The sequence below is a fragment of the Amphiura filiformis genome, chromosome 6, assembly GCF_039555335.1.
Source record: "Amphiura filiformis chromosome 6, Afil_fr2py, whole genome shotgun sequence".
Taxonomy (NCBI): Eukaryota; Metazoa; Echinodermata; class Ophiuroidea; order Amphilepidida; family Amphiuridae; genus Amphiura; species Amphiura filiformis.
This window is the reverse complement of record NC_092633.1, coordinates 39,178,517-39,192,670: the sequence shown is the minus strand read 5'-3', so window position 1 is coordinate 39,192,670 and position 14,154 is coordinate 39,178,517. Positions and strand designations below refer to the sequence as shown.

Below are 14,154 nucleotides of genomic sequence, written 5' to 3'. Positions count from 1 at the left end.
TGATTGAAGATATCAGAACCGGGTATGGCCCCCCTTCTCTTCTCGAATAGCTCTGACACTTGCATAGGGTTTGACTCTTCCTGTACACAGGACCAACAGCTTTATGTGACTTCTGAACCACAACACATCTCAACACATGATCAGTTCTTAATAGGCGAGAATTATTCGGGTTTTGCTACTGAGCGAGTCAATAAAGTTACAAACACATCAATTCACAAAAGCATGTATGTGTCATTCACGCAATACGCAGTTCGCGTACGTAGGGGTTGCGCCCACAGTTGTCATATGCCAATGTTGTCTCATTTGCTCTCCGATCATTAAAATGAAAGTGGTTACATAGAGAAATCAGGCCAATTTTCACTAAACGAGCTTCTACTGAATGAAATAAAAATATTCAATTAAAATCCCATTCAGATTTTAAAAGTATACACATTCTTCTCACAAAATCCGTTCATAAAATGTGTTTAGAAGCTTTCATTTCTCAGGACGGATCGTGTAAATGTTGCAAAATCACCCTTTTTTACATGCGAAAGGGCAAAAATTAGCGTGAATCCAGTGAAATCCCGACATTCAAATGGCCCTCTCGCGGTTGCTGATGATCTAATTCTTTTTCCCCCAAAGTGCATTGCAAAATTGATTTTCTGCTTTAGAAGTATCTATAATAAAAATTCCTTTAAAAAGGAACAGGGCGAATCAAGAGGAAGTGCCATGATAAAGGTGTAGTTATTTTATTCGAATTGTTTTTATAATTATTCATAATAATCACTTGGTGTTTGTCAAATGACAAGTAGGGCATGTAGTAAAAATACACTGGATAATTCTTGATAGGCAATTGTTGGCTAAAGGTTGGTTAAAAGAAACACAAATAATTACTACAGACACATGCAATGTAGTTTTGTAATTTTAATAATACTGGAAATAGAATCTTATAAAGATCGAGATAACATAAAAGCATTATCATAACACAGTAGTTATTACGTTGACATTATTATGTAAATAAGTTTATGTGCATCAGTCATATCCATAACAAAATATGAATGTCATTAGAAGGTTAGTGGTGGTTGGCATATGAATTGTTTTCATGTGTTTGTTAAGTCACTTATAATGAAGATGAAAGACTTAAAAGTGAAAGTTTGGCATTATATTGAGTTTTGTTCATGCAAAAATATATAGTAATTTTAATAATGTACATATTTACATTTGTAACTGGCAGGCTTTTGAAGTTACTGATATATTGTACAAGGAGGAGCATAGTGTTGAAGCTTACATTTGAAAGTTACAACATTACATAGTATTAAGTGATGGTACATAAATTGCTTAGAATTGTTGAAACAAATTTTAGACAAGGTGACATTTGTGAACATGGTAGAGAGCTGTTTAAAAAAGGAAAGAAATAAGTATTTTGCTGACAAATATGTATTAAGAGTAGAAGTTGTAAAGGTTACACTAATACACATTATGTGATGGCATCAAGCAGAAGTTGGAACTTTGAAATGTTAAATTTGCTATAGGACATTTGTTAAGTTGCCTATAGGATAGTAAGCAGCATTTACAACCCTGCATTTTTCAGAGACTTCATTGAATTTGAATAAGTAGTCCTAAAGATATGAGCAAGTACATTGTTTCCAAAAGAGGAATGAAAAGGAAATATTGCTTTGGATCATTTTTTCCAATGAAATATGTTTGTTTTTTGTTGATGGCATCACATAGTTATTAAGTCGGATAAGCTGGATAAAAAAGTATAAAAATATATGTTGATATGTAAATAGTAACTATAGTTATGAGCATACAAGGTTTACGCAATAAGAATGTTATTATTGTGCATGAATGTAATGTCTTTGATACATTGCATATTAATACAATGAAAGTTTAGATAAATACTAACAGCTGATGATATCAAAAAGGATTATTAGCATGAGAAAATTTATAAAAGGATGTTCAATTGTTGGCAAATTATAGATATGTGTTTTTATGGGCCTGGTTTTTATTGTGTTATACATGTATTTCTTAATATACTGGATTGAAAAGATTGTACACGTTGATGAAATTCATAAGCATTGAATAATACTTAGTGCAACAGTCAATGAACGTGAATTGTTAGCATAATAAGCAGTTTAGGTATTGTGTTTATTTAAAGAAATGTGGTTACAAATGAATAACTTTTGTTATATATACATCTACTTCCTAATACACTGAAAATCTAATAGAAATGAAGAATAAAGAACTATTACAGAACACATATTGGTCATTGCAGTTTCTACCTTTGCTACAGAAGCTATAAAATCATAATAAGAAAGTAGTATGCTTGAACAAATTATTGCCGTATTTATTGAAAAAAATTTCTGACAAATCGATGTTTAGGTCCTTAACGTCTCGAGTCCAGGCACAAAATTGAGAAGATTCAACAAAGTCTTTATCACGATATTGACAAGGCACGCCCGATCGATACCGATGCTACTTCAAGTTTATCACCAAAAGTATCCAATGAATACAATTGTAAGTATTGCACATCAACAACAATTGACCAATGAAAACACAGGTAAGAGGAAGTCAAGTGGAAGAAGTGCATGATCAAAGCGTTAGTATCCAATGAATACAATTGTAAGTAATGCACATCAACAACAATTGACCAATGAAAACACAGGTAAGTGAAAGTCAAGTGGAAGAAGTGCGTGATCACATCATGTAATTTACCTGATATCATGATGACTATGATGATCAGGGTTGCCAAACCCGCGATTTGGGCGCCCAATTGGGCGATTTCCGACTTCCGTCCAAGCGACAAAGAAAGTGCTCCTTGATTTAGCGACATTTGGGCTACTTTGAAAATCTCACCCATGAAATATATTAAATGTTGGGCGATTTGTGACAATGCCGACTTCAAAACTTATTTTTGACCATGATTGCCAATTCTTTCAATGGTCATTCAACAAAAGCACTAAACAACTAGTTCAATAAATAAAAGTTACAAAACACTTTGTGGTAAGTGTGCTTCCCATGACAATGGCACGCTTTACAGGGGCGGGGCTGGTTAATCGCATCACATGTTGTTGCTCAAGACCACTTGAGCTGGAGGATTATCCTTAAAATATTCCCATCTAAATACTCACAAGTGGTTTAAGACAACTTTAAGTAGCTTCTTAGATCTTAGTGTCAGCGGGGTGCCAAGTTTCTACTTCAACATAAGTTTTTTTTTCCGTTGGCGGTTCTTTTGAAATAAAATGTGCAAACTCCTACCGCATATTTTCTTTTGAAATAGCATGATGATCAAAAGTACCACTGAGTCATTATCCACGGACCTGGCCATTTTGGGGTTGATTATAAATATACATGCACATGTTGTTATCACTCAGCTGAAGGCAAATTTGTGTAGGCCTATATATTGTAATGAATGGCATGTGTATAATAAATGTGTTCGTTTTCCTGGCATTTAAAAAAAAATAAAAAGGTAGTGCAGAACCCCGTCAAAAGTCAACATTTTATTTTCCTTGCAGTTTATTTTTTCTTAAATTTTTGAAAATGTTTGTTAGTTTTTCATTATTTCAGCATTTCCCCAAAACGTCACGTGTGTTTTCTTGCAGTTTAAACATTTTTTTTTTCAGTTTTATTAGTCTATAATTTATTTCAATATTTCCACAAAATAGCTACTAGTGCTACATTTTTTAACCTTGTAAATGTTATGTTTTTTTGCTCCCGAAACGTCGGTTGTTTTGTCTTTTTAACCCTAAATTTGGGATGTTGTTGTACATATTAAACAGTTTTTAACATAAAAAAATAGAAAGGGTGTAGAACCTCCTGAGCCGTCTTTTAATTTTTTTTTTTTTTAACTTTTTTTTTTGTTAGTTTTTTATTTCAGCTTTTCCCAAAAATTCCAAAATAAAGCGGGATGTAACAACCCCCCCCCCCTTCAAATCGACTTTTTCTTCCACTTTTTTTATTTTTTTATTTTTTTCAATTTTTTGAGTTTTCGTTGTTTTTTAGAATTTATTTCAGCATTTTCCAAAAATTTCAAAATAAAAGGGGGGTGTAGAACCCCCCTAAATCGACTTTAAAATTTTGGGCGATTTTTTGGCTATTTGGGCGACATTTCAAGGCTAATACCCGCGACTTGGGCTAAAAAGTTTTGGCAACCCTGATGATGATGGCTTGCGTGTATTGTGAGATAGAAGTGCATCAATCTTCTAACAATTCAATGCTATTTTATCTCCGTGTTCTAACAATAAATTTCATCCGCAGAATAACATTTTCACATGTAATTTTTGCCTTTAGCCTTTTTGATGTTAAAATGTTTGATAAATATAAATGACGTTCTTTGTAAGTTAACTTCCACGTTTACCCAGATATTATTACCAGTATCAGATCTCTCAATCTAGTATATACAGATTTACGAGTCATCTTACCCCCCTTCAGAAAGTCAAATTGGCACGGTACATGTACAATAATTTACTTCCGAATGGTACCTTGCCTTTTTAGCTCCACTTATTCATTTACACCGATTAAAGGATTCTCCTTAAACCAGCAAGCCTGAGTGAGGCGTTACGGTGTTACATCAGCAGAGCCAAGTGAAGGCGTATAGTATCATTAACACATTCTATACGCTACAGTAAAGCAACAAGCACATGCAAGCAAGTATTTCGACAGTATCAATAAAACTAAATGAGGCTAAATGTAGCCCAACTGTACGTACAATCTGGCAATACCGCTCAGTCTGAAAGAAATGAAAAATATCTGTTGCAATTTTCTGATTTGCATAAAAGTAATGCTAGTTCATGGAAGTTGTAAAACAATTATTTCTTTTTTAAATACAACAAACATATTTCTTGGTACGACAACTTTATAGCACTGTTTGAATATCAACATGAAGTAGTAATGACAAATTTTAATGGATACTAACGCCTCTGTAGTTTCGTGATTACATAGACAGCACGAATATTTCGTTTTTATTCTGAAACGCCGTGAAGAAGTAAGTAGAACAAAACCCAGCGCAATATGGGTCGAATATCACTTCGTGATTTTCGCCCAAAAACAATTCTGATAGGTCAAATATTTTTTCCGGACTATTCAATAATGTAAAAATATCCAATCGGTATGCATGTTATTAAAAGGTCAGGAAATAGCCCATTAGCATGGCGTCATCACGACATCCCGGATGCGTTGCTTGAGGACGCCGCCGCCATTACCGCTTCAATCAGCTGATTGTAAGGACGTTCTTCGCATCATTTCATTTAATTTTAACATTTCTTTGCGTTCAAAAAGATAGTTTTAGTTCTGATATATACTAGTTTAAATTTCGCTGGAAGTCATTTGCTGGTTTAACAGAGTGGTGAATCAACAAAATATCGCATTTTATTTTATCCGTGTATATCAAATCTCCCAACCGGACCCAAGGCCAAGTCGGCTTGAGCCGCAGAACTTGCACTGTAGGGGTAATAGGGTTTCCTGTGTGTTATGTTTTCCACGTTTATGTATATGAGGACCTGACACACGTAAGTTGTTGTGGTATTTGTGGAAAATTTGTAGTAATAAAAGTTTGTAAGAAACAGAAAACAACCAACACATGCTTCATGACCAGTTTGTGAATATTGATTGTGTCTTTCCCCCTCCAATTTACCCATGCACAACAATGTAGTGGTCATAATTGCAAACTCCCTGGGTGTGCTTATGCATTATTGATCAAGCCTAATCTCCTGTGCAATGACCCAGTGAATTGTGTACATAGAACTTTGCACTGTGTGTGGATGAGGAGGTCTATATCAAATGAGACAATACTGCCGAAACATTTCCATATGTGTACACCATTCTATATAAACCAACGATGTTATGAGCAGTGGCGGCGCCACGTGGGGCATGAGGGGGAAATGTCTCCCCCCCCAAGGCTTATATTAAGCAGGCACCCAGGCTCTTTTTACCCCATGGTTGCCAGGTTTTGGCTCCTGGTGTGTCCAATATTTTACACTACAAACTATAGGACCAGGAGCCATCTTTTGGACCAGGAGCTCATTTTAGCTCCTGGTCCAAGCATACTTAATATAAGGCATGTCCCCCCAGTCAGGACTCTTTCCCCTCTGTTGCTGCCCCCAGTAAAAACCCAAAATTACAAAAAATTCCACTTTTTGCAGCAATTTTGCACAAAAATTTCTTGTATCCCTACTGGTTACGAGTCCTGCCTATAATGAGCTGATCATATATCTGCACATATATACATGTATGAAGCATATGGAGAAATTCTACAATTTTATTCTTTTAAAGTAACTGAACACAATAAATGTAGGATATCGAACCTTTATATAGAAACATTTTGGATGAGGAAGGCTCAAACCCTCGCTGATCGTATTCTCCCAGCCAATGAGCCAACAGCGCAATGCTTTTACCGCTAAGCCATATCTCACCCTCTGGAATTCCATGTGCGATTTTCATGCCACAAAAATGACTGTTATATTTGGGTCGAGTGAAGCACAGACAACATTCATGAAGGTTTCCTTGACTATCCTGTACACTTACAATTTTCTATGTTAAAATATGTACGGTATCTGTTTGGGCAAATTTGGCGCTAATCTGTTTATGCTGCTGCAAGATTCCATTTATGCGTTAATGTAATTGACCAATAAGAGGCAATGTTAGATCGGCAGGTAGTTCTCAGGGGGTTAATTTGTAAAAGGAATTCTGCAAAAACATTATTAACTTTGACTTGTACCAGACATAGATTTTAAGCATCAGATTTCGAGGCGCGGAAAGACACCAAATTGGTGTCGTATGACCTATGACATTCTTTTGTGGCGAGTGACATGGTCTTTCAATTCACGCCGAGTGTCCTTGACAGGCGTGACTATGCTTCAGTGGTCATGAAAGAATTCAAAAGATAACCTCTGCCCCAATAATCCCAAGCTATTGTCTGAAACTGCACCTCGGAAAATGTATGGCAAGAACTCAGTCCTCAAATGATAGTCATATAACGACCAAAAGATAAGTGACTAGACTATCATTGAGGACTGAGTTCCACAGTCTAGACTTGTACCTACTCTGTAAGCTTCTGTAGTGTAGTGCAGTATCCTCCAGTAAGCTTAAAGTTCGTTGTCTCAATCCGAGCCCAGTCTCTGTCTAAGCATAAGCAAACTACTGAAGAGCAAAGTATTCTTTGGTAGCCATGGATGATCGTGACATATGACTGAAATCTAAAGGTAAACCCTTCAATATGGCTTTTTGTTTACACAGTGCACAGGACAAGTTCACAGATCTGATGTTTGTTTACATCAGGCAGCTGATGACCCATGACCCATGCAATGTCGCCCTCATTTTTGATTGATTGATTGGTCAGTGTTTTAAAACGCGAAACCTAAAAATAAATTCAAAATAAAAAAAATTCCAATTTATGCGGGATATTTTTTCAGCATCATTTTCTCTCACAATAGATTTCCTTATATATTAAATACATTTCAGTTGCTTAACAAGACTATGCCTTTTAATTATCAATTAAAAAGTGTTATATAGGGAAATTTAAAATCCACATTCTTGTTTCTAGATAGTTTTTGTGATTGTCAGAAAAATGGCGATAACACGGAAGACGAGATCTGTGTTGGTCGGAAGAACTTTCTTTATTTTGTTTGCAGTTTGCTTGTGTAAGATAGTAAATTCTGCTCGTATGGAACGTCCTATGCTCAGAAGAAGAGACATTGATACAAGTTCAGGATATCATCATTACAGTGCTCTAAGTCAAGTGTTTCATGACTATGCATCCAGATATCCGTCCATAACACGTCTTCACAGTGTAGGTAAAAGTGTTCAGGGAAAAGAACTATGGGCGCTTCAGATAACAGACAATCCAGATCAGATTGAACCTGGAGAACCATGGTTCAAATACGTCGGAAACATGCATGGCAATGAGCCAGTAGGGAGAGAGATTCTAATTTACTTAGTACAATATTTATGTGAAAATTACGGCAAAAACCAACGTGTGACCAAACTTGTTGATGATACAAACATTTTCATATTGCCCAGCATGAATCCAGATGGTTTTGAAAAAGCAGCGGAAGGAGAGTGTGGTAACATGAATGGTAGACCCAATGCAAATGGGATTGATTTAAATAGGAACTTCCCGGACCAGTGGCCTCAGAATGTTCGAGATAGTGCATAATCGGCTGGGATACAACCAGAGACAAAGTCCTTGATTGATTGGATTGAATCCAATCCATTTGTATTATCGGCAAATTTGCACGGTGGCAGTCTGGTTGCGAGTTATCCTTTTGATGACTCTTCGAAACACAGGAATGCATTTTACAGTGGAAGTCCTGATGACGATTTTTTCAAAAAAGCAGCACAAGTGTATTCAAATAATCACAGAACAATGCATGTTAGAAATTGTCCAGGGGATCACTTTGAAGGTGGGATAACAAATGGTGCGAAATGGTATGATGTGCCAGGTAAGGATGAATATAAACTGTCTAATTAAAAGTAGGGCTCATTTTTGTGTCTGAACCGAAAGAAGATGTTGAATTTTTAAGGCAGCTGAAAAATTATTGATATAAAATTGGATCGATTGAGCCCATTATACATGTACATGTATTTATTGGTCGAGCTATGAGTTTAAAAATATTGGACGAGACGTAGTCGAGTCCAATATTTTAAAACTCATAGCGAGATTGGGCGTAAAGTATCCAATTTTATCATTATTATGTTTTGGATCCAATATTTTCACACACTTGGACTCACCCCAACATACGGTACGGTAATAATGTTTATAGTTGGGCCAAGTAAAATAAATAAAATGTATTATTGTCCCCTCCCAGGAATCTTTCATATAACTATTTTTGATATTCTTCTTATTTGCTCTGTTACTTTGTTTCTAAAATTGTTATGATGAAAAGAAGAACTTAGAAGTTCTTGGATATCATTTATATCATAAATAAATTAGTGCTGTCGTCAACATGCCTTATGTCCACATAATGTCGACATTGGCACGTATCCCGACATGTCGACATCAAAATTTTTTTTTTTAATTTTCAAAAAATATTTTTGGCCAGAAAAGCAAGTTATAGTAGGGGGGTCACACATTAGCTCATTAGGTGTCTGCATACGACCCATAAATGAACAATGGCATGTTTTGAGCATAAAAAAATATCAAATTGTTTTCTTCATAGAGACCTAAACATTTTCAAATATTTATTTAGTATATGTGTAGTTACAAAAAAAATATTTTTAGGTCTATTGACCTTTTGAATTTTACACGGCGGCTCTGTGAAAGCACCAGATTATTTATCAGCAAAGACCAGTGTCTGGATCCGCAGAAGAAATTAAGAAATTGCCTTTAGAAAGTGAGTTTTTCGACCCCAACGATGTAGTGAATTTTAAAGTTACTTTTTCTGAACCATGAGAAATGTATCTTTATTTTGGCACAACTTGTTTTTTTCTACGATAAATTTGAAAATTTGATGTTTTTTTGCCCGATACGTGTGTATTTTCCCATAGGAAACGCTGTCCAAGGGTGAAATTTTGATATGATGACTGTAGATGATGAGTTACCCTACTGTGTGCCACATGTGCAATCAAATTGAGACTCCTTTTTCCTGAATCTCCACAAAAATATCTTTCTTTTGACATAAACAAGAAATTTCTAGGATGTTGGGTTAAAAAATGGCAATATATTGAAACATTTGTTTTTTGGCCATTTTCCTGTGTATTTTCCCATAGAAATTGTTGACCTTACTTGTGAAGTTTTCATATTTTTCCATTTCTGGAGTGTAGTTATCAACATATTATGACCAACTTGTTGTTTTTATCTACTGCAGTGGTCCAACTTGAAGTCCTAGAGTTGTTTTACCTTGAATATGGATGTACAAAGTTGATATTTTTATTCTGAGGGTGTCCGTAACTTGCTGTTTCATTCTGTAGCACTTTTTTACATTGAGCGGCAATTTCCTTGATTTTCTAGATTTTTCCCACTTTGGAGGCAATTTCTCACAATATTTTGATGCACATGAAGCTTTTGTTGTTGTTTTTGTGTTTCAACCCAAGGGTTAGAGTTGGCTTAGTGTAAATGCAGCCATTCACAATTCATATTTTTAATCTGAGATTGTCGTAAATCTGCAATTTTATTCTGCAAGGGGTTAAAATGAGAGTGCGACGATCCGTAAATTGGCTGTTTTAGTCCATATTTGGAGTAATCTTTTTCAAAAACTGAAGCAAATGATGTACCTCTTGACATATCTATGTTGAAAGACTCAGTTATACAGCAACTTTAAGTGAAAATCGGACATAGGAAGCATATAATTTTGATTTTTTTAGTCTTCAAACATGCCATATTAGTCGAAAACATGCGTTTTATCAAAATCATACTGAAAAACAGCACTTTTTCGGAACTTTTAAATAGGCGTAAGTCGAAAAAGCTTTATCCAATTTGAACCATTTAAATTGCTATCTTCATCATTTTGCAAGATGCTTCTGAAAAACTTAATGCCAAACATTTATATTGTAGATAAAATAATGATGTGACCCCCCTAGTTATAGGCCCAAAATTACTTGTTATTCAAGGTTGGAAATCAGAGAATACTGCTACTAAAAAAAAAGCCAATTTTTTTTACAAAGTTGGATAAATTTGTATACCGAATTTCGTCAAATAGTCACCTACCCCCCTCAAATAAACGCCCCCACCACTTTTTTCAACCAAGATGTTTAAAAAATGTTGATCATTTCCATGCTATCTTGTGTAAAGTTGTTTTCTTTAAACTTCCGTGGTCCGGGTACGCGCTGGTGAATTGCGATCGCGTAGAAGTGACAAAATTCGCCTACTACATTATGCAGCGCGCCACGAATGACCAATGGGTCAGCCGGCTTGTTGTCAAGTGCATTGATCAGCCAATAAGCGTGATTGTTTATTGCTTTTGTGTTTACGCTCGTGTACACGATACGCACAGGAACGACCACGGAAGTTTAAAGAAAACAACTTTAGTAAGCTTACCAAGTTGCCTATATGGTCGACAGTGTCACTTTTTGGCGAAAATCTGGATTGGAAACCCGGAAGCAGTGTTGGAGGACTCGGGACTCGGACTGGACTCGAGTCGGACTCGAATCCTTTTTCAAGGACTCGGACTCGGACTTGGACTCGGAAGCTAAGGACTTGGACTCGGACTCGGACTTGGACCCCAAGGACTCGGGGACTCGGCTCCGAGTCCTCCTCGAATCCGCAAAATAGGGTCTTTTAGGTCTTTTATTTTTGTTCATTGTAAACTTCCACTTGATCAATGATCACATCACATGATTAATCTAAGTAATTTTGCATGCAAATAAATTCAGTTTGTAAATAAATGTACAACCAAAAAGCAAGATTGTTTTCAGTTATAGGTTATCTTTAATTGGTTAAATGGATTTTAATCATGATCGTTTGTTTTGATATGACTGCTTTGTTAGATGCAAATCTAGAGTAGAATGTATATGAATAATAATACCTTGGGGCACTCAAGTTAAATTTTGGTAGGTGTGTCCGGTGCCAAACTTTGGGAACTAAGAACTGATTTGGGGAAAAATAGGGGCTTGATGAACTGAAATTTCAACATTTTGTGGAGGTCTGTGAACTAAAATTGGGCGAAATTATAGGCTTTGGAGCTAACAAATTCAAAATGTCTCAAAATTTTAGCTGAAGAGCTACAATTTTCAGAGTGTTAGGCTTAATGAACTGGAGCATGATGCAAATGGGGATCTTAAAGAACTGCAGGAGAGTCTGGAAAAGGGACTCTTGACCGCCGCACATACCCGTACCACCTTTACACAGTGGCGCAGCGTCATGGGGGCACGGGGATGTGCCCCCCGATCGATGGCAAAATTTAGAAAATCCCATAGTAAAACTGCCAAAAAATGGCTTGTGCCCCCCCCCCCCCTCCATCAGACCCGGTGCCCTGGCCCCTCCTCAATATGATGACCCACGCTACGCCACTGCCTTTACATGTTAGTGATCCCTCACCCCCGGAATAATACTGCATAGGCCTACAGCCAGATCCAACACCCCTTCGTTTGGCACCTGAAGTTTGGTAGTGACGTCATATTGCATCTTTTGCCTCTTTAAAACTCAAGCCTAATAAGTTAACTGCGAGTCTGTGATACTCTGTTTCCAAGGTATGCTATCTAAGGGGCTGAGCAAAATTATGAGCATGGGGAAGGGAAAATTGGGGGCAAGAATTTTTCTGGCGGGTGGAACTAATATTTGGCAAACCGAGAGGGGGGGAACAAATCATTTTTGGCACATATGGGGCACCTTTCAAAGAAAACGCTCTAAAACGCTTATTATAGAAAACAGTACAGAAACGTTTACATATGCAAATTTTCCTGCTCGCTGCGCTTGCATTATATATCTAAACCATTTAAGGTTTGTAAATTAGGATCTCAAAAAATGGCATGTGCAAAGGGGGTGCAAAGATTTATGGCAGGCCGGGGGAAGCGATATTTGGCAGGCCGAGAGGGTATAAGCATTTTTTTGCTAATTTATCCCTCCCCAGGCTCTGCATAATTATTGCACAGCCCCAAAACAATTCTAGGCATGCTAGGTGGGACAAGCAAATTATGTATTTACAAGAAAATAATATAGAACTAAAATTCTGGTTAAGTATAGGCATACAGTACAGGTCGCAAGAAACTAAACGAAACACACCCGTGGCCACGATAATCACACGAAAATCACACGAAAATCACACGAAAATACAACGCATTATCAACCCGTGTGTTTTACAGAATCAACGCGTGTGACAACGCGCGGACCACGGACGGCAATCAACATGATCAACGAGTATCCCACACATCGTACCGGCACCTTGGCGTTGACTTTGCGTTGACTTTGCGTGGAATCGTGGGTTCTATATTTTTCGAGAAAGCCTAAAATATCCCGACTCTTGATCAATATCGATGTATTGTTATGTCAAGTGCATGTCAACAAGATGACAAAGGATGTTAAATGTAGTCAACTTGAAGCCAAGTGGTTGTAAGTAATTTAATTATTTTCTAGTAGGCCTACACTGCAGTGTGATTCTCTTTCTTCTCTGGTCTAACCCAGATTATTCTGCTACCAGAGTTGAAGAGAAAACAAACTTTACAGCATGAAACCAAACCAAATGACTTCCCGAGCTCCGTCCATCGCCGGTCACGACGATAGCCCAAAACACTCATCAGTCTTCACGGGTACGAACTTCGTGGGATAGGAAAGAGAAGGTCATGAGCTAATATCAATTAGCATAATTATGAAGCTTTTTCTTCACGTTCTACGTTCTTCTCCACAAAACCATAGATTATCAAAAACATGTTTTTGATAATCTATGACAAAACCCACCATAGAATCATCATCACCGTTGACGTTTCTCGCCGAGTCGACCACCAAGTAGTATCGTGATGGGCATGTAGTTGGCTTAAAAATCTTACCTTTAGGCCTATATTAAATCCTTCATCAAAAAATATAAAAGCTGCCATTATATATTCCAGAAAGTAATATCGATAGCTGTTCCATTTATAGAAATGGCCTGATATCGAAGGCCTTGCCGTCTTGTCCTTTTACGATACCGTAGTAATTCAAACACGATTAACGATTTTATATTTTCCTGAATAGCTGTTCATTCCTATTTTGATACTTCCTTATTTATTCATTCCAGGTACGTGTATCATGCATGCGTGTGTGTGATCAAGAAAGACACAAGGAAAGGTGTTGGTGGAAGAGAAGATCCATAATTCCTATATTCCTAAAAGTTCCTAAATTAACAAGATCATTCACATTTTCACCAGTAGTCGTCCTCATTTGAAACGCACGCACTTGAATGTCGCAAAACATTCCCACGGTTATGCAGGGAAACCCAGGTGCAACTCAAGGGATTTGTAGAACATCCAGGGTCACCGCTACTAGTGTATGCTGTACCGCATTCCATTTACAATCATGCAATACATTGTACCAGGGCCATTCATCGTCACCATGGTAACTCAGTCCGGATGGGATGGTATACCACAACACGTACATGATTGCTTGTCATCATACCGGAAGAGATTGCGTGATACAAGATGACTACAGATAGTGTGTTTATTTTCTTCAAATAATTTAATTGATTTCACTTCAATTTAACCTGTTTAAAGGGTAAGGTGTATTGGGAGGTGGGTCATAAAATTTTTGTTGTCAAAATAGGAGAGGGGCCG

General features: G+C 36.9%; 2 protein-coding genes and 1 pseudogene across 2 annotated transcripts in view; 2 read left to right on the top strand and 1 right to left on the bottom strand.

Annotated features, from left to right (window-relative positions):
• LOC140155408 (uncharacterized) overlaps positions 1–7,255 on the bottom strand; it is a 39,364-nt gene extending 32,109 nt beyond the window's left edge. The window contains exon 1 of the mRNA XM_072178251.1: positions 7,020–7,255. The gene's annotated coding sequence lies outside the window, so the exon portion shown is untranslated. The remainder of the gene's footprint in view (positions 1–7,019) is intronic.
• Positions 7,256–7,543: 288 nt separating this feature from the next.
• Positions 7,544–8,131, top strand: LOC140154519 (carboxypeptidase D-like). Its single transcript, XM_072177088.1, has one exon. The coding sequence runs from the start codon at positions 7,544–7,546 to the stop codon at positions 8,129–8,131; it is 588 nt and encodes a 195-aa protein (XP_072033189.1).
• A 12-nt stretch (positions 8,132–8,143) lies between these two features.
• Positions 8,144–14,154, top strand: part of LOC140155404 (carboxypeptidase D-like) — a 125,785-nt pseudogene continuing 119,774 nt past the window's right edge.